The following is a 27,577-nucleotide window of genomic DNA, read 5'->3' on the forward strand; positions in this document are numbered from 1 at the left end:
AGGAAGGGAGAACGAGAGGGCACTCTCTAAAATTGAAATCTACTCCCTGAGAAAATATGATCATATTACAACTGCCTTCCTAGATTCTCACTGGCTACCTATGCAAGCACGAATTCAATTTAAATTCTACTGTCTATTATTCAAAGCATTAAACGGCTCCGCCCCCCCTATCTAAACAACCACCTAAACCAGATCCTCACCTCAAGACAAAGAAGAACTCCGAACCCTTTTGCCTTCCCTCCACTCAAGGGCACTCAGCGCAAAAAGATGTTTGATAACCTTCTGGCGACGCAAGCAGCAAAACTTAACCACTCCATCTCCAACCTGTTGACGATAACGGGCGACTTCAAAACTTTTCAAAAAGAAATCAAAACCCTACTTTTCAAAAAATTTATCCAGATATCTTAACCCAACCCTTCCCCCTCCTCCTAGATAAATTCTCCCCCAAACCTCCACTTAAATAATCTCTTCCTCCCCAAAACACCAACCAAGTATTCAGATCCCTGAAATGTTATGTAATCTTATTTGTACTCTAACTGTAATCTATTTGTTATATCACACAGTAACATACAGTCAATTTAATATCCAATTTGCAAGTTCTTCCGGAATTAATCCAGGTACCTCTCCTCCCTTGTAACCAAAAAAAACCCAAAAAACTCCAAAACTGTTGTAACTTCACTGGAAATGTCCAGTTAGCTCTTTTGTAATCCGCCTTGAACTGCAAGGTATAGGCGGAATAGAAGTCCCTAATGTAATGTAATTCCGTACAAACGGAAGGAAGTTCTTCTTCGCCCAGAGAGTGGTAGAAATGTGGAACGCTCTTTCTGAGGCTGTTATAGGGGAAAACACCCTCCAGGGATTCAAGACAAAGTTAGACAAGTTCCTGCTAAATCAGAACGTACGCAGGTAGGGCTGGTCTCAGGGCACTGGGCTTTGACCTGGGGGTCACCGCAGGAGCGGACTGCTGGGTGTGATGGACCACTGGTCTGACCCAGCAGAGGCGATTCTTATGTTCTTATGATTTTGTACCTGGAGCCATTAGAATCGACTGCCCCCACAGATTAGATCTCTTGAAGGGACTCCTCAACTTTTAAGAAAGCAATAAAAACATACCTGTTCACATAACTCCCCCTCCCACGACCGATAGATCACAAAGAAATGTGTAGTGATAGAAGATCCTCTGTATGCGTTGCGTTAGGATAAAAACTGGTGACGGGATAATCGCGCGCCAGACACCAGCGCGCCGACAAGCCAGCGCTGACAATTTGGTGCAAGAAAGAAGCGTGCCGCAGGAAAACTTATTTTTAAAGAGCTCCGACGGGGGGTGTTTGTGGTGTTCGCGCTGCCATTGGGGGGGTGTTTGGGGGGTACAACCCCCCACATTATAGAGAAAACGGAACTTTTCCCCCGCAAAATCAGAAAAAGTTCCATTTTCTCTATAATGGAGGGTTCCAACCCCCCCAAAACCCTCCCCCAACAGCAGCGCGAACACGACGCAGTAAAATGTGTGTGGGGAAGGTTCCCCCCAAACACCCCTGTCAGAGCTCTTTATAAATAAATTTTCCCGTGGCGCGCTTCTTTCTTGCGCCGAATTGTCAGCGCTGGATTGTCGGCGCGCTGCTGTCTCGCGAGCCACTGACTATGAGCCTAAAAACTCGTACCAAAAAACCAAAACTTGTACTATAACTATGGCAAATTTTAACCTGTTAACTATATATTATGTATGTTAATCTGTAACCTGTTCTGAGCTCTTTGGGGAGGACGGGATAAAAAACGAGTTAAATAAATAAGTATTAAGTGACTTGCGCAGAGTCACAATGAGTTCTAGTGGTGCTGAGGAAGGTGTTATACTACTTGCCAATAATCATTTCTATAGAGCTACTAGGCATCCGCCATGTTGGACACATTATATGCAGATACTATCACTGTTTCTAGTGGACTCACAAGCTAAGGTCTAACCACTAGGCCACTCCTCTTGCCTAAACTTAGGTGCATATCTGTAGAATCTTGTCATATAACCAGACCTCGAATTGGGTGGTGGGTGATGGGAACTTGAGCTCAAAGTGGAGGGCAACAAAATGGTGCCCCATCCCTGCTCTCCATCCTTGCGTGCAACCCCCCAAATTCCTGAGCTAGTAGGGGGGCCCCACCAGAAGAAGAGGTCTTCCGTCAGCAGTCTAACCGTTGGCATGTAGGGGGCAGCATGGTGGCAGCCCAAGGAAAGTGACACTGTTTGCGAGGCCACAGGTGAAGGATTTCTTCCGTTGGCTAGGCTTGGGGGGAGGGGGGACGACCCTTTCCAGCCACAACACAGATGGTTCTGTATTTGTGAAGGGGTCTGAATTAGAGAGTTGCACGGGGACAGACATCCCACCCATCCCCGTCCGTTCCCGCCAGGATCCTCTCCGTCCCCACCCGTCCCCGCCAGGATCCTCTCCATCCCCATCTGTCCCTGTCAGGAATCTCTCCATCCCCACCTGTCCCTGTCAGGATCATCTCCGTCCCCACCCATCCCCGTCAAGATCCTCTCCATCCCCGCCCGTCCCCATAAAAAGCAGCAATTACTTCTGACAGGATCATCAATTCCACAGTTTCTTTTGCTGTTTTCCTTGTGGAATTTCTTTGGTGGAACCCTTTTTTTGTTTTCTGTTCAGGTAATTAACTTATAAACCCCCTCTTTTACTAAGGCTGACGTGTCCATTATATTATATGGACGAACCCTGCTTCCAAAGCCTTCCATCCCTGTAGGAGTCCCGTGGGAGTCCCGTGGGCCAGAGGGGGGTCCCCGTAGGAGTCCCGAGGGTTAGGAGGGATTCCCGCGGGAACTGCGGGATTCCCATGATCCCCTTCCCGTGCAGACCTCTAGTCTGAATCCAAAGAGGTGGGGGGGCAGGCCCCCCATGGTCCTACCACTGCTATATGCTAGTATTGTATAATAGCGATTTCATATGAAATTGCCATTATAGAATTTGTCCTTACACACACTTTAGGTGCATAACTTTGGGTGACTTTTGAAGAACTACGCTCAATAGCAAATATTCCTCTCCTGACCAAGATGCTGGAGTCCATCATATCCACCCAACTCTCATCCTATCTTGAGAGATTCTCCATTCTCCTACCCTTCCAACACGGCTTCAGACCCAACTTTAGCACCGAATCCCTACTGGCCTCATTAATCTCAAAGGTCCAACAACTTCACTCTTGAAATAAGTTTGCTGTTCTTCTTCAATTCGACCTTTCTGCGGCTTTCGATATTGTCCATCATGATATACTAATTCTCCAACTTTCTGAAATTGGCATAAACTCAACAGTCCTAGATTGGTTCTCAAAATTCTTACGTTCCCGCTCCTACTTCGTTAACATGAATGGTTCCTCATCCTTCCCTTGGAAACCAATTTGTGGAGTTCCCCAGGGTTCACCTCTATCTCCGATTCTTTTCAATGTTTACATGTCCTCCCTGAAACTCCTTCACCTCTCTCCCTTGGAAACACTTTACACTTACGTCGATGACATCCTTGTCCTCCTCGAGACCGACTCTAACCTCACCAATCTCTCTGAGAACATCTCTTCATGTATATCAAACCTCCAATCCTGGGCCCTCACCATAGAAATGAAACTAAACGAGACCAAAACAAAACTACTATGGCTCGGCCCAAAATTAGATCAGCTACCCACCCTCATCCCACTTTCCTCTGGCACCACTTTGCAGCTTGAACACTCAAGCAAAGTTCTGGGCATCATCATTGATTCTACACTGTCCTTCAACGACCACCTTAACTCCCTAGTAAAAAAAATGCTTTTTCAACCTTCACATGTTAAGGAAAGTGAGATCCTGCTTCCACCAACAACACTTTGCTGTCCTCGTTCAATCCATCATTCTTTCCAGACTGGATTACTGCAACTCCATCTACCTAAGCCTGACAAAGAAAAGCCTTCATAGACTCCAGCGGAGTCAGAACACCGCGGCAAAACTAATCTTCGCAAAAAGCAAACTCGACCACGTCTCCCCGCTTCTGCCTAAGCTTCACTGGCTCCCAGTAATCCTTAAGAGTTCACTACAAATGCGCCTGCCTAACCTTCAAGTGTCTACACGGCATCCTGCCTCCCCTGTTTCCACTATCTTGGAACTCCTCGAATCCCAACACCACCAGATCCACTCAAAAATTCAAACTATCCTTCCCCTCTTTAAAGTACCATGGCCCAAATTCTGTAATCAGCGCCTAAAATTAGGCACCTACTTTGGAGGCGCCCAACTAGATATCTAAATTGATAACAAGCTCAATTAGGCTTTTGATCAGCATTGATTGAAACCTAGGCGCCTATCAAGAAAGTGCGATTCTGTAACAAGGCGCCTCTAAAAATTTAGGCAGCCTTCAAAAAAATAGGCGCTATGCACATTAGGCGTGGGCGTGGCTACGTGTTGGGTGCCTTCTTACAGAGTCGCTGCTCTTAAGTACGTGCTTAAGCGTTCGCATGGGCGCCTAACTTTTAGTCGTGCCTAGAGCCGGCCTATTTAATGGGCGCCTCCAAAATAGGTTCCGCTCAGCGCAATTCACTAAACAGCACCCAGTTTTACTTGAATCGCGCTGAACAGCGCCTAAGTAGGCGCCTAACTTTTGGGCGCTTCTTATAGAATTTGCCCTTGTGTGACAGCATTTTCAGAGCTTGTAAAAACTAGGGTTACCAGATTTAACTCCTGTAAAATCCAGACCCATGGCCTGGCCCACCTAGTCCCGCTCCATTCCGCCCAAGCCCCGCCCCCTCAGCCCCGTCCCCCCTCAGCCCCGCCCCCCTCAGCCTGTCGTGCTTGGAACCACGTCGGGAGGGCATCTGCGCAGGTGTGACGCGATAATTTTACACTCATGCCCATGACATCACGTGGCACAGATGCCCTTCCGAAGTGGTCCCGAGCTGGAAGTTTTTTTAAAAAACCCGGACAAAGTGCTGGGTTTTGAAAAGCCATCTGGGTAAATCCGGACTTCTGATAACCCTAGTAAAGACTCCAATGTTTCTTTGTAAAACTGATCATGGCTGAGGACACTTCAGAAGACATGTTATCTGAACTAGGTCATTCTGGATGAATGAAATATCGCTGGGCTCCTCTGCACTGTCACCTGTGGATAATTCTTATGTGGAGGGGTCTGACCTTGGTCTGGAAAAAAAATCCAAAACATAGCTGACAAAAGGATTTATTTTTAGCCAAAACTTTAAGGAGACACCTTAAAAATAGGCCATTGGAGTGCCCCGGCTAACCACCTGCCAAGCAGGGAGTATAGAAACTGGAGTCGGTTTGCTTTCCAGTTTTTGTTGCTTTGCTGAATTATGTCAAACACTTAAAGCTTGAAGCTCAGAGGGTGAAGATTTCATGAGGACACCGAAAGGGTAATTGATCAATGGAATGGTCTTCCATGTCAGGTAGTCGAGGCCAGTAACACGCTTGACTTCAAGGGACGATGGGACAGACAGATGGGGTCGCTCAAGTGGAATGCTTAATAGACAGATTCTTGAGAGAGGGTTCTTGAGTGGGCAGACTTGGTGGGCTGTCGGCCCTTTTCTGCTGTCATACTCTATGTTTCTAAATGACAAGAGCATGAAAGAAGAATCAATGCAACCAGTCTCAGGCAATGATGGTGCAAACGAGGACGAGGCAGGGACAGTGGGTTGAAGGCTGACGGGCTCCCCTTCCTTTCTTCCTTGTGTATGTTCATGTGAGGTTTTTCTTTTCTGCTTAAGTCTCAGAAACACTCTGTTATAGAGCTAAGAATGACATGATAAGATCTAGTCAGTCTTAAGCGAGTAAACAAGATTTGATCAGGGAAAAAAAAAACCTCAGTGATTCAAAGTGTTTCAACTTGTTTATTATCATCTCATCTGCTTCCAGCTCTGCCTAGGATGACTCAAATTGATTCAGGCTGATTTCCAGTTTGGAGTTCCAGCTCTTGGGCCTCACACCCCTGGTCTCTGGCTAGGCGATGAAAAGTCCTTTCCACACTCTCAAATGCCATGAGAAACCCACAGGAGAATTCGTGCAAGGAAAGTGGACCCCCATGGGTTAGACTCGCGGGGGTAGGCAATTCTGGTCCTCGAGAGCCGGAGCCAGGTCAGGTTTTCAGGATATCCACAGTAAATATGCATGAGATAGATTTGCATCTCAAGGAGGCAGTGCATGCAAATCCATCTCGTACATATTCATTGTGGAGATCCTGAAAACCTGACCTGGCTCCGGCTCCGAACGACGGATGGGGGTGGGAAAGAGACTTCAGGATGAGGCACTACAGGGCTGCACCCTTCAAATCATACTTTCACAGTAAAATTTGTGAGAAGCTGCTCGGGGTGAACACTAGCTCCCCATAAACTAATAGTAGACTGATAAAAGCGTGAAATGAGGGCTAAATCATGCTTTTTCTTTAATCTTTTTAAAAGAGTTTTGCTCAAGTGCCAGCGCCAGTTGGGGGAAGGTCTGTCTGTCCAATGCATGCTATGTAGAGGCAGGAATCCAGACCAAGTGTTAGAGGAGAGGTGGGCGAATTAGGATGGAAGAGTAGCCAACACTGCAGAAAAGTCACTGCCACTTCGACTAAGTTGCATTCAGCAGCTAACACTGAATTTGTAACGCTGTAGACCAGTGGTCTCCAACTCCAACCCTTTGCAGGGCCACATTTTGGATTTGGAGAGCCTCAGAAAAAAAGAGTTAATGTCTTATTAAACATAGAAACATAGAAATAGACGGCAGATAAGGGCCACGGCCCATCCAGTCTGCCCACCTTAATGTCCCTCCCCTACCTTTGCCCTGTGAATAGATCCCATGTGCCGATCCCATTTGGCCTTAAAATCAGGCACGCTGCTGGCCTCAATCACCTGTAGTGGAAGACTATTCCAGCGATCAACCACTCTTTCAGTGAAAAAGAATTTCCTGGTGTCACCTCGCAGTTTCCCGCCCCTGATTTTCCACGGATGCCCTCTTGTTGTCGTGGGACCCTTGAAAAAGAAGATATCTTCCTCCGCCTCGATGCGGCCCGTAAGATACTTGAACGTCTCGATCATGTCTCCCCTCTCTCTGCGCTCCTCGAGCGAGTATAGCTGTAATTTGTCAAGCCGTTCTTCATATGGAAGATCCTTGAGTCCCGAGACCATCCGGGTGGCCATTCTCTGCACCGACTCCAGTCTCAGCACATCCTTGCGATCATGCGGCCTCCAGAATTGCACACAGTATTCCAGGTGGGGCCTCACCATGGATCTATACAATGGCATAATGACTTCCGCCTTACGACTGACGAAACCCCTTCGTATGCAGCCCATGATTTGTCTTGCCTTGGACGAAGCCTGCTCCACTTGATTGGCAGACTTCATGTCCTCACTGACGATTACCCCCAAGTCTCGTTCTGCTACCGTTTTTGCTAGGATCTCGCCATTAAGGGTATAAGACTTGCATGGATTTTGGCTGCCCAGGTGCATAATTTTGCATTTTTTGGCATTGAAGTTGAGTTGCCATGTCCTAGACCAGCACTCCAGCAGGAGTAGGTCGTGCATCATGTTGTCGGGCATTAAAGAAATGACAATTTTGCATGAGGTAAAACTCTTTATAGTTTATAAATCTTTCCTTTTGGCTAAGTCTTGATAATAATATTGCCATTTATAGCTAAAGAGACAGATGATCAAGAAACTGTTTTATTTTACTTTTGTGATTATGATAAACATACTGAGGGCCTCAAAATAGTACCTGACGGGCTGCGAGCTTGAGACCACTGCTTTAGCCTCTAGTGCAGGCCCGTTTTACTGTCAACCGTGCTAAAATCCCTGCTTTAGCTGCCTATTACAGGAGTGGGCAGGATCGGGGCGTGACATGGAGGTGTGGCTAGCTATGACAGCAGGCACTTGGGCTGTTACCCCACGATAGCTATCAGAAATACCAATAATACAGCTGAACCTACACCTCAAGAGGCACACAATGTGCTTATAAAGGAGGTGTGGGGGTACAGACTCCAAGATTCCAAGTTTATTAAAATTTTATCCCGCCTTATCTGAAATCAAGGCGGCTCAAAAATTGGCATCAAAAAATATTGATACTAAGCACTGTTCTAAAAAGGGCACTCTGAAATGATCAGTTTCTGAGCCCCAAATTCAGCCCTCATCATGGTGTCTGGGCACATAAATGGCACTATTCCATAGCACTGGACGTGCCTTTTCAGCATAGCCCATCCAATCCATGCCCCTCCCCTTGCATCCTATGGGATTTAGGCAGCGTGCACAGGCCAAGTAACTTCAATAAGTCATTATTAAGGTCAATTGACTGATCTTTAACCAATTTGCATGCACATCCTGGATCCACATCAAAATTTCAGTGTGCAAATTTTGGTGTCGTGTTTAGAATCCAGGACTGGAGAGAGTGTATTGGGCTCCAGAAAGCCTGACTCAAGCTTTACTGAGAAAAAAAACTGAGCCCTACTGATTAACCAGAACTTTTTTCTTATTTCCCAAACTGCTCCGGTGACCCTAAAACTAATCCAGTTTCAGGATATCTACAATGAATATACACAAGCTAAATTTGCATGCACTGGATATATCCAATGTATGCAAATTTAGTGCATGCATATTCATTGTGAGTATCCTAAAAACCCAACTCTCTGAGGGGGTCTTCAGGACTGATTTGAGCATCTCCCTAATGTCCTGGACTCCTTCTAGTAACTTTAACTACTCGAGTCCCCAAAATGACTAAGATATAATTAAGATGACTACAAGAAACAGAACAGTCTGTCATGGTTATCCAGCTCCCAGTCCAGAGTTTTGCATTTGGAAACTCCCAGTACGCTTTGAAAGAGAAGTTGAAAAACAAAGGACTGGCTGACACAGTTGGTTTTCAAGGTTGGCCTATTAGGAGTAGGGTCGCTGCCTCAACCAATCCAAAGGCCAATGCTGTGCGCTAAAACTCAGTATCGCTCGAGTGCTCCTTTAAATATTGATGAGTCCATTTTAATATTAATGACCTCGTTGTACTACATTCGCATGGCAGAGTCAGAGACTGCTAGGAAGCATTGGCTGGTATAATACTGGCACGCTACATCAGCTAGAACTGTTTTAGCAGGCACAGTACTTTTTGAGAATCCTCTTCTTTCTTTATACAAAACTAGTCTTATAGCCCGTTACATTAACCGGTGCTAGAATATATGTGTGTGTGTCTCTCTTTATTGCTTTCTCTCTCTCTCTCTCCTTAGCTGCTTTCTGTATTTCTGGCTTTTTTTTCCTCGGCTGTCCACCCATTCTCCCTTCCTTTTACCTTCCCTGTGTCCACCACCACCCGTTCACTGCTCCCCTTATCCAGCAGCAGCCCTTCTCCCTTTTTTTAATCTCCCTCCTGTCCAGCAGCACCTCTTTCCTGTCCCCCTGTCCAGCAGTAGGCCTCCCTTCCTTTTTCTCCCCCCTGTCTCTTCACCTGCCCATCAGCACCTCTTCCCTGTTCCCCCGTCCAGCAGTAGGCCTCCCTTCCTTTTTCTTCCCCCTTGCACCTCTTCCCTGCTCCCCCGTCCAGCAGTAGGCCTCCCTTCCTTTTTCTTCCCCCCTTGCACCTCTTTCCTGCTCCTCCGTCCAGCAGTAGGCCTCCCTTCCTTTTTCTCCCCACCCCCGTCTCTTCCCCTGTCCAGCAGCACCTCTTTCCTGCTCCCCCTGTCCAGCAGTAGGCCTCCCTTCTTTTTTATCCCCCCTGTCTCTTCACCTGTCCATCAGCACCTCTTTCCTGCTCCCCATGTCCAGCAGTAGGCCTCCCTTCCTTTTTCTCCCCCCCCTGTCTCTTCACCTGTCCATCAGCACCTCTTTCCTGCTCCCCCTGTCCAGCAGTAGGCCTCCCTTCCTTTTTCTCCCCCCCTGTCTCTTCACCTGTCCATCAGCACCTCTTTCCTGCTCCCCCTGTCCAGCAGTTGGCCTCCCTTCCTTTTTCTTCCCCCCTTGCACCTCTTCCCTGCTCCCCCTGCGCTCCTACCTGCGGAGACCTACAGCGCACAGAAAACGGGAGCACGCAGGTAAGAATGTGCTTGCGTGGCTTAGGGTTTTATTATATTAGATGCTAGATTTTGGCACAACATACATCAGGAGCAATTTTTATGCCGCAAATTACATACATTTTGCATATCCATTGTGCTATCCTTTAGTGCACTTTTTGTAATGCAGATTTTCTCACACGCTGGTCTTTCTGCAGGAAATTCACGCATAACCCACTGCCACTAATGGGTAGTGCACCTTAGTGCATCAAAGACTGGACAAGTTATGTCTTTGCTTTACTTGATGTGCCATCCTGTTTGCCTCTCTTGATCAGATTGTAAGCTCATTCCTGCAAGGACTGTCTCCTTTATGACTATGTACAGTGCTGCGTACATCTGGAAGCGCTCTAGAAATAATTAATAGTAGTAGTAATGCATTGTGGCAGGCTCAGACTGTACCTACACGTTCTCATAAATAATCAGTACTACAACGCCCTGCATGCAATGGGGCAAAACAGCTTGACAACTCTGTTCCTGGGCCTGGGCCTACCCACACATTGTTTTTGCTTAGCAGATAATAGCGGGAAGGGGTAAAACGTGGACCTCGCGGATCTAAAACTGCACGTCCTTAAAAATCCGAGGTCCGTGTATTGACAAGTCCGCCTTCGCTTTCCCTGCAGCTCAGCTCAGGCCCCCGGCTCCCTCGCGGACCTCACAGATCTGAACTGCACGTCACATCCTTAAAAATCCAAGGTCCGCGCCACTTCTGAGGTCCCTGCCACTATTAGTCTGGCTCTGACAGAGCTCTGACAGAGCTCTATGACAATTTAATTCTGACGGATCCTAGCATAGAGAGGGAAAAGCATTAGGAACCGTCAGAGTTAAATTGTCATAGATCTCTGTCAGAGCCAGACTAAAAGTGGCAGGGACCTCAAAAGTGGCGCGGACCTCAGATTTTTAAGGATGTGCGGTTTTAGATCCGCGAGGTCCGTAAGGTCCTTGAGGTCCGCGTTTTACCCCTTCCTGACAATAGCAGTGCAAGAATTAGATTATCCCTTTCCAATGCCACTGCTTTCACAGTGCAGAATTCAGGATTCAGTTACCTTGATTAAATGGTCTAAGTCAGTGTTCTTCAATCACCGGTCCACGGACCGGTGCTGGTCCACAGAAATTTCCTTCCGGTCCACAGGGCCGGCAGGTGCATCAGGCCCAAAACTGTGTTCTCCAACTTCCGGTCCGTGGTGCGATCGATGCGTTGTTAATAAAATTATATTGTGTGTATATATGAAAAATGAATGGAAAAAATAGTGTTACAATTAGGACTATGGGGGCGGGATCTGGGGTGGAGATTGGGTCGAGATGGGCAGGGTCTGGCCCATGACTTAGCCCAGTGTTCTTCAACCGCCGGTCCACAAAATAATTCTTTTATTTCTGCTGGTCCATAGGTGTAAAAAGGTTGAAGAACACTGGTCTAAGTGTAGGGCCAGATTCTAATGTAGCCCAGTCTTGCAATGTATTTGTGCCTTCAAGTTCAGTTTTCTGTCTACTTTACTACTGATGCTGTTTTTAGCTATTAAAGGAATGAAAAGGAGGAGAGGGAGTAGGTTTCAAAAGGAATGGTCCTGCATGCAATGTTAATGCATCTTTCTTCTTATTTTAATGAAAATGGGCTATATATATATATTTATCAGTGAATGGAATTCTGAGGGACACAGATAGAGCGAAAGAAGGAAGCTCCTCCCCTCCGCCGCCAGCTCCTCCCACCTGGATTCCTGCGTTCACTCCCTCCGCCAGCTCCAGTTTGTGGAAACCAATGAGAGGATCCATCCCCCAGTTCCTTGCTGCGGCTCAGCTGTCAAAAGGGCTCAGCCGAGCGTCCGAGCCAGAGACTTGTCGCAGGTGCTCCCGGCATGGCCAGCATCCTCCTTCTCCTCGGTGGCCTCTTGGCTTCGGCGGCTTCCACCGAGCAGGACCCTCTGCCCTCCTGCACCCCTCTGTGCCGTTGCCACCGGGATGGTGTCATGCTTTGGGTGGAGTGCTCCGAGCTGGGGCTCTCTGCGGTGCCCGGGAGTCTGAGCCCCTTCACCGCTTATCTGTAAGTACACAGTCGCCAATTCTTTAGCCACGCCTGCTTTTTGACCCCCCCATGGACATAAAAGCACCAGAACCCCCTCCCCCCCCCGGGCAGATTTTTACCTGTTGAAGGCTGATGAGACGCGGAAGGTCAATTCTGCTCTTTAAAGCCTGCAAAAACGCTGTTTGACTCTGGAGAGGAATATTATAGTCTCTTTCCATAACTTTGTCCACTTCGAGTTACTAAACAATTGCTGATGGCTAAGAGTTTCTAGAACCTTCCAGTGTTGAGGGTCTTCTCTAGCTCTTTTAGCTTTCTGTCCCGCAAAAGGCTTAACTGGCAGCTACCTAGTTCTCCTAGTGGTATCATTTCGTCCCAAGCAGGCTGATCCAGTCCTGGTTTTGCATCATGGACTACTTGGATTTTTAGCTCTGAGTTTGAGTGGGGAAAAAGTCAGCGCTGTGAATTCGTGTACTGTATCTACTGGGGGGGGGGGAGGGGGGACGTAGAACTGGACCACTTCTGTGTCTAGGCAACAACCTTATTCTCTTCCTCCCCCCCCCCCCCCATCAGCTACCCACCGTATCTAAAGGTGTAACTCGTCTTGAACTCCAATTTTCTTAATGGGTAAATAAATTTAAAATTGAAATCTGCACCTTCCTTTCTTGCAATAGTGTTCTGGCTGAAACCTAGAGCTCAGCAGATTGCTTTGTTCTGCAGCCTCATGTTGCATTAGGTGTTATTTAGGGGATGGCTGGAGCCCCCCCCCCCCCCCCGAAATGTAAATGATGTTACCTTAGTAGCAGAAATCCGGGCTGGGAGTCGGCATGGGTTGTCCTCTAGACCAGTGGTTCCCAACCCTGTCCTGGAGGACCCCCCCAGACCAGTTGGGTTTTCAGGACAGCCCTAATGAATATGCATGAGAGAGATCTGATTATAATGGAGGTGGCAGGCATGCAAATCTGCTCCATGCATATTCATTAGGGTTATCCTGATAACTCGACTGGCCTGGGGGGTCCTCCAGGACAGGTTTGGGAACCACTGCTCCAGACCGTACCCCCTAAATTCCTCTCTTTAACACCTTTAATAACTTCTCATTTCTTACCTGTTGGCACCTCTTTCCTCCGACATTTCATTGCCAACTCATTCAAGCCAAATGTCCTACATGTGCACAGCTGTAATGTATATTAAGTGTAGGGTAGGGAGGGATCCCTTTTAAACAAAGTTCAAACAATAACTTACTCTTTTGCATAACACTTTATCATTTATTTATTATATGAATAAAAAGCCATACATGTAAATTCTTTAAACCCCAGTAACATGCAAATTATGAATATTCCTATGACCATCAGCCTCTATCACCATTTAGTAAATGGAGCCCTTAGCAAGTATAATTAATAATTACTAAATTATTGTTTCAGCATCGCTTTGAGAATGAACGCAACTGTTGAGCAGACTAGATGGACCATGCAGGTCTTTATCTGCCGTCATTTACTGTGTTACTCTGTTACCACGTGTGTGTGTGTTTTCCCCTTGTATGTAATAAAAGTGAGCAAGGTATAGGACAATCAAGCCATTGTGACCTCGCTGACGAGGTTGGCTCTTATTGGTGGAATGAGGCATTATGACATCACAATGTCAGCTCTGGAATGTTGCGATGAGAGGGTGCTGAAAAGTTCTCAGCCCAACCAAGTTAAGAAGGACGTGGATATGGTTGAATCGATGATCTGAAACCATGTCAAAACATAGAAATTTGTTTCTGCAGATTGGCGCTTAATGAAATAAGAAAACCATTCTTTTCAGCTATAGTGGCAAAGTAATTTAGGAAGTTGGTTGGTTGGGCTGAGAACTTTTCAGCACCCCCTCGTGTGTGGAGAACAAGAGAGGAAGAGAGATGAGACTTACCGCCTGTTAAAACCATGCCTGGCACGGGAGGCGTGCGTTATGGAATTTTCTGCCTATCAGTAACAGAGTCTCTTGGGATTAGAAATCTGTTTGTGTTCTCAATATCAAAGCAACACACGGAGGTGAAAAGATAATCCCTTTTATATCCACAAACTCATAACAGCAGATTAACGGATATGGTTGCCCACAGATCCTGTGTTGCTCCCATTGCATGCGTGGTGATGCACTGCCTAATTTTTGTATGGAATTTAGAAGTGTTGATGCAAAAGAGCAACCGTATTGTCCTCTTTAGGTTATCCTGGGTGAAAATGTGATGACTATTAGTGAGCTCCACCAAGTTTGTCACTTCTTACTATGTTAGAATTCACCTCGATTGTCCTCCTTGATCCTCTAATGCCTTTATCAGTTTTTACACACTGCCACACATGCTTTTATGTTAACCTTTTCTATCGTGTGTCCCAGATGATGGGACATTCCAAAAATGACATAGGCAGTGGATAAACAGTCTATATGGACTAATAAAGAGCCAGGAACACAAAATATTTGAACTTACAGACTTATGACTTATTTACAGTATGTTTACAATAGCCGTAAATGATAACGGTGAATAATACAAAACTTTGCTAAACTAATTACGATTGGAACCAGCGTAACGTAAAATTTATTACAATAGAACATAAGAACATAAGCAATGCCTCCGCTGGAAAAGGTTAAGCCCTTGTGGCAAATGATATTAGGTAAATCAAAGGCACGTGGGATCTCTCGGAGAAAGAAAGAGATAATGGTTACTGTGGATAGGCAGACTGGATGGGCCATTTGGATTTTATCTGTTTCTATAACCATAAAGCTCTATGACATCACAATGCAGGTATAAAGAGCCTTAGCCTATAGGAAGAGGAGATGCAAATCTTAAGAGCCTTAGCCAATAGGGAGAGGAGGAGATAGTGGATGCTGCAGATGGGCAGACTAGATGGGCCATTTCGCCTTTATCTGCCATCATGTTTCTCTGTTTCTATAACCATAAAGCTCTATGACCTCACAATGCAGGTATAAAGAGCCTTAGCCTATAGGAAGAGGAGATGCAAATCTTAAGAGCCTTAGCCAATAGGGAGAGGAGGAGATAGTGGATGCTGCAGATGGGCAGACAAGATGAGCTATTTGGCCTTTATCTGCCATCATGTTTCTGTGTTTCTAAATCTTTATTGATGGAAAGAAGAGGTACAGTTCTGCAGAGAACAACTCTACACTGCAACCATATCGGTATAGTGGACTAGTGGCATAGTAAGGGTGAGCGACACCCGGGGCGATGGTGCCCCTCCCCCCACCCTCGCTGCTGCATATACCCCCCTCCTTTTCCCCCATACTTTTTTAACTTATCCGGCGTGAGCAGCATGCCCAAAGCGTTGTCGGCGAGTTCTTTGATGTCACTTCCTAGGTGCAGGGTCCCAGAAATGATGTCGGAGAGAGCGCTGATGCCGATGCGGGCAGCGACCTCGCGCCGTGAAAGTTTAAAAAAAAAAAAAAAAGTACAGGGGTAGGCAAGGGGCATGGGCACGCAGAGGAGGAGGGGTGCTGTGCCCATAGGAAGATTGTGCCCAGGCCGCCTTCCCCTGCACCCTCCCTTACCATGCCACTGTAGCAGACCATACCTTCTGTAAGAGCCTTGGCCGCACAGCTGCTGGTGGCGCTGAAAATGAGCTGACATGTTTGACACAGACTCTCTGTACCGCATATGTTTTTTTTTTTTAAATTTTATTATATGTAATTTTGTGAAATAAATATTTTATTATTAGGCTAACGGATGAAGCCACACATTCTCCTGAGGGCGTTTAGAACCACTGAAGGAGAAAGGGATGACAGGGTATAGATAGAGGGGTACTTTACATGGTACTTCAGGATTAGGGCATAAACAATTCAGGTGGAGGGAGCTTACAGGTCAAGGACCTGGAGGGCCGCCGCGGGAGCGGACTGCTTGGCGCGATGGACCCCTGGTCTGACCTGGCAGAGGCTATTCTTATGTTCTTATGTTCTCACTGTGCATTTTCAGGTGTACAGCTTTCCTGGAATTCAGAAAAAAGTATAAATTATGCTTTGATCAATAAATGGGGCTTCTATTCTTATGACTAGTACAAGGGCTTGTCGTGCCACTGGAACTTGCGCGCATCTGAGAAGTTGAAAGCTATGCCATCGATAGTTTCACTACTAGCAGGGCCTCCCAAGGGGAAAGGTTTCGGCAGAGATGTCAGACTGACGGGCAATCTACTTCTGTATTCTGCCATGAAAACTTGATGATGTTCATCAAGTCGCTAGGACTCAAATACAAAGCCATTGGCACCTAACATTCTTATGAAATCTAAATTTTGGTTGTTAGGGGGTTTTCGAGGGTACAAAAATGGCTGTTATAGGTGTTTTGCATCATTGCTACTATCGCCTGATACCTTTTCCGGTGGAATCCAATATCTAGGAGTCACTAGCACGGAAAAGACACCAAAACTGAGTGGAAGATACAAGAAAGGGAGGAGTGACGGAGTACTAGTGGAACAGGGTCTAGTTTTAGTGTCCAATAAACTCCTGTTTTAACTTTCGCGCCGAGGTTTGTAATGAATAAAACTTAAAATCAGAAGCTCTATTTCAGGGGTGCCCACACTTTTTGGGCTTGCGAGCTACTTTTAAAATGACCAAGTCAAAATGATCTACCAACAATAACATTTAAAGCATACACAAAGCACACTGTACGCAGAGAAAATGTTATCGTTTATATTCCGGGTTTTTTTTTCAAAGAGGTCAAGGCAGATGACTTTAAAATATGCAATGTCACCTCAGTAACAACCATACAAAAATAGACACATTTACCCCCTCCCTTTTTACTAAACCGCGATAGCAGTTTTTAGCGCTGCTCTCGACGCTCATAGGCTCCCTGTGCTAAAAACCGCTATTGCAGTTTAGTAAAAGGGGGGGCCATAGTGCAAAATATAGACAGCAGATATAAATTCTCAAAACGGACACATTTTGATCACTAAATTGAAAATAAAATCATTTTTCCTACCTTTGTTATCTGGTGATTTTCATGAGTCTCTGGTTGCACTTTCTTCTTCTGACTGTGCATCCAATATTTCTTCCCGTCTTTCAGCCTCCTGTATGCTTCCTCTTCTCCAGACCTCATTCTCTCCCCCAACTTTTTCTTCCTCTTTCCCTGCCTCCCTTTCTTTCTGTTTCCCTTCTTTCCTTCTGTCTCCCTGCCCTCCCCCAAGCCACCGCCACCCCAAGCTCTCCCTGCAGAAGCGTCGGGCCGACCAGCCTTCCTCTTCCCGACGTCAATTCTGCCGTCGGAGAGGAAGTTCCGGGCCAGCCAGGCAGCGATTGGCTGGCCCAGAACTTCTCTCCGACAGCAGAATTGACGTCGGGGAGAGGAAGGCTAATCGGCCCGGTAGATTGTGAAGGCAACGTGAGTATCATGGAGCCCAGGATGGGCTCCGCGATCGACTCACTTTGCCTTCGCGATCTACCGGTCAATCACGATCGACGTATTGGGCACTCCTGCTCTATTTATAAATTTCATTCAGGTTTTTTATTCTAGGGTTACCAGCATCCAAACAATTAGAGAAAGTGAAAATGACAGTCTCCATAATTGGTTGCTTCATTTCCCAGAAAACATGGACTATTGAATAATTTCTGTATGTGTATGTAATTTGATTGGGGGGGAGGGGGGGAAAGCAGCTGGTTAGGTTAGTTAAACTTCTTTTATTAGTCTTTTTATTGCAACTGCTATTTTTCTTTATTTCTTTGTTCAGTTTTCTATACCGTTCTCCAAGGGAGCTCAGAACGGTTTACATGAATTTATTCAGGTACTTAAGCATTTTTCCTTGTCTGTCTCGGTGGGCTCACAATCTACCTAATGTACCTGGGGCCATGAGGGGATTAAGTGACTTACCCAGGGTCACAAGGAACAGCGTGGGTTTGAACCCACAATCCCAGGGTGCTGAGGCTGTAGCTTTAACCACTTCATCACACACTCCCCATATTACATGACTGAGACAATGTAAGTGGGGATGGAACTATACACATCAACCAGAGATAAATTCCAGTGAATAAATATTTATTAAAAATGAATGATAAAACAATCTATATCACAAGTTCAGTCCAATTTGTATTGTAGACCCGACACAGTCCGTGTTTCAGCATTAGAGCCTGCCTCGAGGGTACAAGAGACGTCCAGTAGGTGGCGCTCTTATAACTTCAATGATTGCTAATCAAAGTGAATCATATATAATCCCTCCAAAGAAAAGACCAGTAGTACGAACTCAATTCAAGAAGCTTCTGAACATATGATATAGACTGTTTTATCGTTTATTCTTTAATAAATATGTATTTGTTGGAATTTATCTCCGGTTGATGTGTACATTGTCTCTGCTATTTCTAGGTGGGGTTTATTTGCTCTACATATTACATGGTTGTCGCATGTAACGGTGAGATAAAGTTCCGATTTATATGATTTTCCTTCCTTCCTCTTCTTCTCAGCTGGTTCTCAGTTTCCCAAATCTCCCTTACCAGGCCAAAAATATTGCAAATTTTTTTTTTCTCCCTGTGAAAAGATCTCTTGCACCGCTGTATTCCCATGGGTATCTTCCGCTGTATAATTGTTTTCCCACAGATTTCTTCCACCCACTGATTCACAGCTTTTCTAGGCTCCTGCGCTTCACCGCAAGTTGTGATTTATTTGTAAAACCTCTAGCACACTTTGATAAAAAGGGCCCTAAGCTAATAGATAAAAGTAAAACGAAAAGAGAAAATACTCTATCTTTTTTTTTTTATTGGACTTATTTAATAAATACTTTGACTATTTTTCAGAGGTCAAAACCTCCTTCAGGTCAGGAAAGTTTTCTAACTTAAGGAAAATGGTTTTGGCCTTCGTGAAAGCTAGTAAAAAATGTATTTAGTACACATATCGCTATTTCCCTTTTTTTCTTTTGTTTTATTTTTATGAATCAATCTATAAAGTGTGCCATCACAACTACCACTCTACTTCACTCTAAATTAAAAAGAAAATTCTTTTTTCTACCTTTGTTGTCTTCCAATTTAATTTTTCAAATCATGTAGGTCCCAGTTGCAGTTGTAGTCTCCGGTTACTGCTTTCCTGTCTTACTCTTTCCAGGGTCTCCTGTCCATTGTCATTTTTCTCTTTCTTCCCCCAACCACAGGATCTCCACTTGCTGTCTTGTTCCAGCTGCTGGGTGGCTTTGTGTGTGTGTGTGTGTGTGGGGGGGGGGGGGCATCCAGGATCTTCTCTCCCTCCTTTGCCATGCAGCATTTCCTCTGTCTCCTCCTGCCCACCTTCTTCCCTGCCATACAGCATTCTCTCTCCCTCTCCCTCTCTTTCTCTCTAACTCAACTCAACTCTGACTGCAACCATCCAGTTTACATCTTTGGCCCTCCTTTTCTTCTCTGTGCATCTCCTCCCAGCCCCATATCATATAATATTGCCTCTTTTTCTGTGTTCTCCCCGTCCAACATTGCCCCATCTCTATCCTCCCTCCACCACTCTCAGTTTCACCTCTGTCTCCCTTCCCACCATTGTCACATTTTTCTCTCTCCTGCCTCCGGTTACTCCTACTCTTTTTACAGAAACCTGCTCTACTCGGTCTGCCTACTATAATGTAACTTGTAGAAAGAAGACTTACTCGCAGCCAGAGTGAGGCCTTCAGCATCTTTGAATGCTCACGGCATGCAGGATCTCATTGGCTTCACAGTGCTTATTTTGGAGCCTTCTTTAGACCGACTGCCAGCTGCTCCTCAAACTGTGCTGCCCTAGGCGGATGCCTACTTTGCCTTGTTGCCAGGCTATCCTTGGCTGCATAGGCAGCAGCACACAGTGGACCACTGAGGACATGGCCTGACCATCTTTTGCACCACAAGGCATTGGCAACTTTGAAGCTCAGGGGAGAGGGCAAGGGTAGAGGTTGGTTGGTTTTCACCTCTGCCTTCCCTACTCATGAACATGGGATCCTGGTCTTCCTTTTGATTGTGCGTAACACAAACCGCTAAGACCCTGGACTGGAATCTCCTGAAAGAGAGTGGCACAGGCATCCAGCAAAACAAATAGTGGTGTAAATCACACCCATAAGCTTCCAGGATTTTTCAGCTGTAGTGTTGCGTTACTTGTCTGATTAAGTGAGTCATTGGCTACTCTGGTGGACAGTTGTCAAAAGTAATGTCAACAAGTAAATTAAGGGCATCATCGGTCAGATGTAAATAAATTCTCCCCCTTTGGGCTCATTCTGTAAACAAGGCATTCAAATACGCCCAATATGCACGTTCATGATTAGAAATGGGTGCAATTACCAAAAATCCAGCTAGGTGCTATCCTATAAAAAGATGCCTAAAGGCAATGGTGCATAGTTTGAAGATGGATGCACACCTGGGCAGAGTCTGGGAGGACCACGGGCAGGGTGCACAGGTAGAACCTGTAAATTATAAAATATATTATACAGGTTTTTGAGTTAGGAACAAACACATCAGCTCTATGGCTGGTGTTAATGTTTTGTTCTTAAATTATAGGCGTGTATTTTAGCTGCTACACCAGTATTCTAGAAAGGAAAGTAAGCTCCTACAGTCCTGTATAGAATAGACACCATCCCATGTCCCTCTCAACCTCCGTCCTTCTACACCAGCATTCTTCAGTGCAAGGCTTGAGGGTCAGTTGTTGTGCTTATTCATACTCTGATTCTTACATGAGCTAAGTATAGGAGAATGAAGCCATTGTGACATCACTGATGAGGTTGACTCTTAAGCATTGGTGGAATGAGGCTTTGTGACATCACAATCTCTGCTCTGGAATGTTGCTACTCTTTGGGTTTCTGCCAGGTACTTGTGACCTGGGTTGGCCACTGCTAGAAACAGGATACTGGGCTTGATGGGCCTTCAGTCTGTCCCAGAATGGCAACGCTTATGGTCTTATGTTCTAACCATTCTTTAGTGTCTGTCTCAACCTCAGTCCTTCTACACCAGTATTCTTCAGTGCAAGGCTTGAGGGTCAGTGGTTGTGCCCATTCATACTCTAATTTTTCCCTCTCTCCTTAAAGAATGACACGGGGATGGCATCCCTACAATGAGGCCAACTGAGGCCATGGCAAAACTGGTACTGGGTTGATTCTTCAGTGGCACTATGTCACTACAATCTGAACATAAGAATAGCCTTACTGGGTCAGATCAATGGTCCATCTAGCCCAGTATCCTACCTTCATAGAGGCTAATCCAAGTCTCAAGTACCTGGCAACAACCCAAATAGTAGCAGCATTCCATGCCACCAATCCAGGGCAAGCAGTGGCTTCTCCCATGTCTGTCTCAAAAGCAGTTTATGGACTTTTCCTCCAGGAACTTGTCCAAACCTTTTTTTTTTAAAACCAGCTACATTAACCGCTCTTACCACATTCTCTGGCAACGCATTCCAGAGCTTAGCTGTTTCAGGTCATATTCGGTGACAAACCAGAGAACTTTTTGAATTAGCTTCTTTTTCTCATTACGGTTAAAGTGAAAGACAAAGAATCCCACACAGTGCTTTTTAAAATTTATTTTTAAGAAAATGACTACTGGTTTACACATGCCTTACTAGTGGTGCATAACCACTGAGAGGTCTGCTTGATGCCTGTAGTTCTTTCCTTTGTCAGCTGGTGGCGCCATCTGCAGCAATTCCTGAGATCTTCTTTGGTATGTTTTAACTTTCAGTTGTGATCCAGGTTAGAGAGTTTCTGCTGGGTTTTCATGAAATCTCGTTAGCTTCATAAACGTATCCATGGCAGGGGTGGGGGGGAGAGTTTTGTCTGCGCCCGATATGCACAGAAAGGACATTATGATGCTGATTATATAATAATAATAATAATTTTATTCTTATATACCGCCATACTGAAAAAGTTCTAGGCACAGTGCTTTTTAAACTATTATAAAAAAAACCCAAAACAAAGTATTCATGTTAGTGCACTGTTAACATGTGAGAAGAAGAACGAATTAGAAATAAAAATAATAAAAACATCGCTGTGGGATTCCCTTTGTAGCAATAAACCTGGAACAGTGTCAAATTACTCTTAAAAAGAAAGCTCTTAAGAAAGAGTTGCTCCCAAGTAAGGACTTTGGGAAGATGTTTCTTAGAAGTAAAATCCACCGTATTAATACGCAAACATGAAAGCTTCCGAAACACACAGCTATCTTGGAAACGAATGAAAGGGGGATGGAAAAAGCCACATCGCTAATCCTGTATGTAGCCTGTTTAATGCTGTCTTCAATCCTTTCATCTGCTGCCAGCGATCATCTGTAGACAAGAAAACAAACCTATTGTCTGATCACTTCACTTGTGAGGGAGCACATCCCGAGCTACTTATGGTCCAGGCCGGCAGCAGGGTATAAAAACCAACACAGACTCAAGGGCAGACCATAGTGCGCAGTTAGGATGTTGCACAGAAGTTAACCCTTGAGCAAAACTTAGACACCAGGGGCATTGCATGTTAAAAATGAATGCTAATGAGGCCATAGACGGCACACTCGAAGAACTTGAATGCCAGGTCTGAGGTGATGTAGAAGGGTTAGCTCATTCTTCTGCAGTGGGGAGTCTGATTTACCATCAGATTCAATATATCGGGAAAAAAATTTTGATTTGATTCAGCCTATTGAATCGTGTGGTTTTTTTTTTTGTTTTTTTTCTTCGATTCGATTTTCCTGCCCAATTGGGTGTTTGTTTGTTGTTTTTTTTTTCCCAAACATCCTGGTGGGTTTATTTTATAGCCTCTTCACCCTCTTTGCCTTCTCCTAACCACACTGGTGCTGTGGTGTAAACAAACAAAAAAGACTTTTCCTCTTTCTGTTAAATCCTAGCACACGTTTGAGGTCTAACACCAGCTCTGGCAGGATACATGTTTCAAATCTGGCATATTGTAATCACAAAACAGAAAATAAAATGATTTTTTCTACCATTTGTTGTCTGGTCATTATTCAAATCTTGTTGGTCCCAAGTTCTGGTTGTCTTCTGATAGATTGCTTGCCAGGGTCTCCTTTCTTCATGCTAACCATCCATCTGCCATCTCTGTCCTCCCCTTCCATTTCCCTTCCCTCACCTGGAGGGCTGGCATATTTCCTTTTTTTTTAAATCTCCATCCACAGATCCACCTTTTCTCAACTACCCTTTCATCCAGCATCTCTCCCTCCTTTCCCACCACCCCTGGGTCCACCATCTCTCCCTTTCTTTTCCCAACTACCCTCCTATCCAGTATCTCTATCCCCCCCACACCATCCCTTGTGTCCAACTTCTCTCCCTTTCTGTTCCTTCCCTCCCTAAATCCCATTGTCCACCATCTCTCTCCCTCTGTTTTTAGACCCATTATTTCTTCCCCCCCAAAGTCCGGCATAAGTATGTCTCTTTGACCCCCCCCCTTCCCTCCCTCCATGTACTTCTATACCAGGGCCCCCTTCCCCTGAAGGCCTGTACCCCCCTTCCCCCCACGGAAGGCCTGCGTGTTCCCCCTGGCCTCCTGCGCACCATTTATCTACTAGCAGAAGCCTGCAGAGAAGATCGCTGGTGATAGCGATCTCTGCAAGCTGCTATAGGTCTTCGGCGCTGTTTCCTCTGCCGCTGTCCCACCCCTTCTCCGATGTCGGAGTCAGGATTGCGGCAGAGGAAACAGCTCTGAAGACCTATAGCAGCTTGCAGAGATCGCTATCACCAGCAATCTTCTCTGCAGGCTGCTGCTAGTAGGTAAATGGTGCGCGGGAGGCCAGGGGAGAAGCCGGACACCAGTGGGAGGCCAGGGGGGAAGCGGGACACCAGCAGTTCCAGACTGACCCTCCCCCTCGCCCTCTAAAGCAGGTGCAGCTCCTGCTTGAGGGGAGAGGGTCAGTTACTGAATCGGGAGGCCAATTTTTGTTTTAAATCGATTCGAATCGATTCACCCGAAGTGAATTGGTGAATCTTGCCCCCCCCCTCTCCCCCAAGTTTACTTTAACTCACAGGCTTGGTTTGGGTGCAGTCCTGCTGCATTTATCCTCATTTTGTCCCAGTCTTGGATTTCAGCCTGATCTATGGACTGTTGAGTACACAACACTGGAGAATTTCCGCCCCCCCCCTCCACCCCCTGGAGCACAGCAGGATGTCGAAGGTGCATCTTTTGAATAAAATCATTTATTTTCATAGCTCATAGCTGTGCTGGGTAGAAGGGAGACCTGGATCCGATTCAGAGCTGGCTCTGCATGTTGGCTGGAGATTCCGGAGTTTAATCAGAAATTTAGCAATCTAGTTAGGAATATGGCATATAAGTGTGAAAGCACCAGCTCCGAGTGATACAGTCCATCCTTCACACCAGCCCTTCTCCTTTAACTTCTAGAAACAGTAAAGACTGTCTGCTAAGTAATCAACCGGGAAAACATTTTTATATGTTTTATTTTTAAATTAAACTATGCATTTTGCTTCCCAGATGTTAAAACACTTGCAGATTGTAAAAAAAAAATTGCAGACACACCTTAGGAAGTTGGAAGATTGAGCGTCCAAATGGCAGATTAAATTTAATGTGGACAAATGCAAAGTGATGCTCATTGGGAAGAATAACTCAAATCATAGTTACCAGATGCTAGGGTCCACCTTGGGGGTTAGGCTCAGGAAAAAGATCTGGGTATCATTGTAGACAATCCGATGAAACCTTCCGTCCAATGTGCAGCAGGGTGTCAGGTCAAAAGCGCTCTGGGACAAAGGCGCGCGCAGACAATTGAGCGCAGCGCGGAGGTGTGCGCTGCAGAAAATTACAGTTTTTACAGCTCCGACGAGGGGGTATGGGGGGGGGGGAATCCCCCCACTTTACTTAATAGAGATCACGCCGCGTTGTGGGGGCGTTGTGGGGGGTGTGGGGGGTTGTAACCCCCCACATTTTACTAAAAACTTCACTTTTCCCTGTTTTTAGGGAAAAAAGTTAAGTTTACAGTAAAATGTGGAAGGTTACAACCCCCCAAACCCCCCACAACGCCGGCGCGATCTCTATTCAGTAAACTAGGGGGGCTCCCCAACAAAACCCCCCGTCGGAGCCCCTAAAACTGTAATTTTCTTTGGCGCGTGCCTCCGTCTTGCGTTCAGTTGTCAGCGCACGCCTTTGTCTTTCACGGGGTTGTCTATGAACCGTGCAGCAGCAGCAGCCAAAAAATTATTTTAAAAGAATTATTAAAAAAATTATTCAAATTATTTTAAAAGAATTATTAAAAAAATTATTAAAACTATTTAAAAAAATTATTTAAAAAGAATTATTAAAGAAAAGGATGGTTAACAAGACTAAGGGCTCCTTTTACAAAGCTGCACTAGCGGATTTAGTGCACGTGACTTTTAATCATGCGCTGGCCGAAAAACTACCGCCTGCTCAAGAGGAGGCAGTAATGGCTAGTGCGGCTGGTGGTTTAGCGCACGCTATTAACGTGCATTAAACCGCTGGCGCACCTTTGTAAAAGGAGCCCTAAGAATGTTATAATGCTTTGTATCGCTCCATGGTGCAATCTCACCTGGAGTATTGTATTCAATTCTGGTCGCCTTATCTCAAAATAGATATAGCATAAGTAGAAAAGGTTCAAAGAAGAGTGACCAAGACAATAAAGGGGATGGAACTGCTCTCATATGAGGAAAGGTTAAAGAGGTTAGGACTCTTCAATTTGGAAAAGACAGCTGAGGTCTACAAAATCCAAATTGATATAGTACAGGTACAAATGGATCCATTTTTTACTCCATCAAAAATTACAGAGACTAAGGGACACTTGATGAAGTTACAGGGTAATACTTTTAAAATCGATAGGAAGAAATATTTTTTCACTCGGAGAATAGTTAAGCTCTGGAACGCATTTCTAGAGAGCGGATAACGTACCTGGTTTTAAGAAGGGTTTGGACAAATTCCTGGAGGAAAAGTCCATAAGTCTGTTATTGAGGCAGACATGGGGAAGCCACTGCTTGCCCGGATCAGTAGCATTGAATGTTGCTACTGTTTGGGATTCTAGAATGTTGCTACTCTTTGGGGACTCCGCATGGAATGTTGCTACTCTTTGGGATTCTAGAATGTTGCTACTCTTTGGGGACTCTGCATGGAATGTTGCTACTCTTTGGGATTCTAGAATCTTGCTACCCTTTGGGGATTCCGCATGGGATGTTGCTAATCTTTGGGATTCTAGAATCTTGCTTACTCTGAGATAATGGAATGTTGCTTCTCTTTGGGTTTTGGCCAGGTACTAGTGACCTGGATTGGCCACTGTGAGAATGGGCTACTGGGCTAGGTGGACCATTGGCTATTATGTTCTTATGTGAGCCAAGTATAGGACAATTAATTAGTTTAATTAAGCCATTGTAACAACCCCAGTAGCTCATTCTCATGGGGGCCAGTCCAGGTCAATAGTACATGGCCCAAACCCAAAGAGTAGCGACATTCTTTGGTTGTACTGTATTACCAGTTTTGTTTCCTAGGTTCTTAGGTAATTAATTTCATTCCTATTCCAAATGTAGAACTGTGAGATTATGCGGTCTACAAATTGATATATGTTTATGTTCCCCAGTGGCTCTAAATAGAGATCTCCATCTCCCTGGTATCTAGAGAGAGGGGAACAGGAACGTACCCCAGCTGATCCTGCCCTGTTGGATATGAGCCCCTACTGGTAATACAGTACAACTAAAAGCATGAACTTAAAATCCAAATACCTCCTATATGTTTTCCAGAACATTCTGCTAGCCAAAATCAGTGCCAGGCCCTTTGTTGTAATCTCACAGTTTTGGCCTGATTCGTTTTGAAGGCGCCGACGAGTATTTTGCTTAGCTTGAGCTCTTAGTCCTTGACATTCGCTATAGTGTGCATCTTGTGTGCTTTTAGTCCCCTAAAGAAGGCTTCCTTGGATGCTGAAACTGGGATCCTGGTCAGGACTGTTTATGGCATTGTGACTTTTAACCTCAATAAATGTAGCTGTTTGGATTTCGACATCTCGCTTGCCCCTTTTTCTTGTTTGTGTGTCATATATTGGGGCAAGTTCCTTCTTTCATTATATTACATTAGGGATTTCTAGTCCGCCATTACCTTTCGGTTCAAGGCGGATTACAAAAGAATTATCAAGGATGTATTGCAAAAAGATCTTACCAAAAAGATATCTGATCATTTTCAAAGAAAGTAAGAAATGAGTATGGCAAGTTGTTTTGGGTAGGGGTCTTTAGTGAGAGGCGGTATTTGAAACTTGTGGTGTAATTTCTTTTTCAGGGATTTCTTGATTTAAATGTTTTGTAGTCTGGGGATGCTGTCAGTAGATTGGCGATTTGGTTGTCTAGTTTGGCTGCTTGAGTGGCTAGGAGGCCATCCTATAGTTTTTTTTCCATTTGACCTCCTTAATTGGGGGGTATGAGAATGGGGTATGAGTTTTCCTATGTGTGGTTGAGGGGTTGTGGATGAGGCGGTTGTTCAGGTAGTTTGGGCTGTCTCTATATAAAGCCTTAAATAGTAGACGGTAGAATTTAAAGGAAACCAATGCGATTTTGAGATATGCTTCTGTAATGTGGTCATGTTTCTTCATTGAGTAGATGAGTCTTAGTGCTGTGTTTTGGATTGTTTGCAATTGTTTTGTTATCGTTGCAGGGCAGGGGAGA

General features: G+C 45.2%; 1 protein-coding gene across 3 annotated transcripts in view; it reads left to right on the forward strand.

The window, feature by feature from the left end:
- The first annotated feature begins 11,614 nt into the window (after nt 1-11,614).
- LGR6 (leucine rich repeat containing G protein-coupled receptor 6) overlaps nt 11,615-27,577 on the forward strand; it is a 213,893-nt gene continuing 197,930 nt past the window's right edge. Inside the window, exon 1 of one of the 3 annotated variants that reach the window (XM_033917341.1) lies at nt 11,615-12,066. In XM_033917341.1, the coding sequence (XP_033773232.1) occupies nt 11,882-12,066 (185 nt within the window). In that variant the 5' untranslated portion in view covers nt 11,615-11,881. The remainder of the gene's footprint in view (nt 12,067-27,577) is intronic. The other 2 variants (XM_033917340.1, XM_033917339.1) reach the window with 2 other exon arrangements.

The sequence above is a fragment of the Geotrypetes seraphini genome, chromosome 13, assembly GCF_902459505.1.
Source record: "Geotrypetes seraphini chromosome 13, aGeoSer1.1, whole genome shotgun sequence".
Taxonomy (NCBI): domain Eukaryota; kingdom Metazoa; phylum Chordata; class Amphibia; order Gymnophiona; family Dermophiidae; genus Geotrypetes; species Geotrypetes seraphini.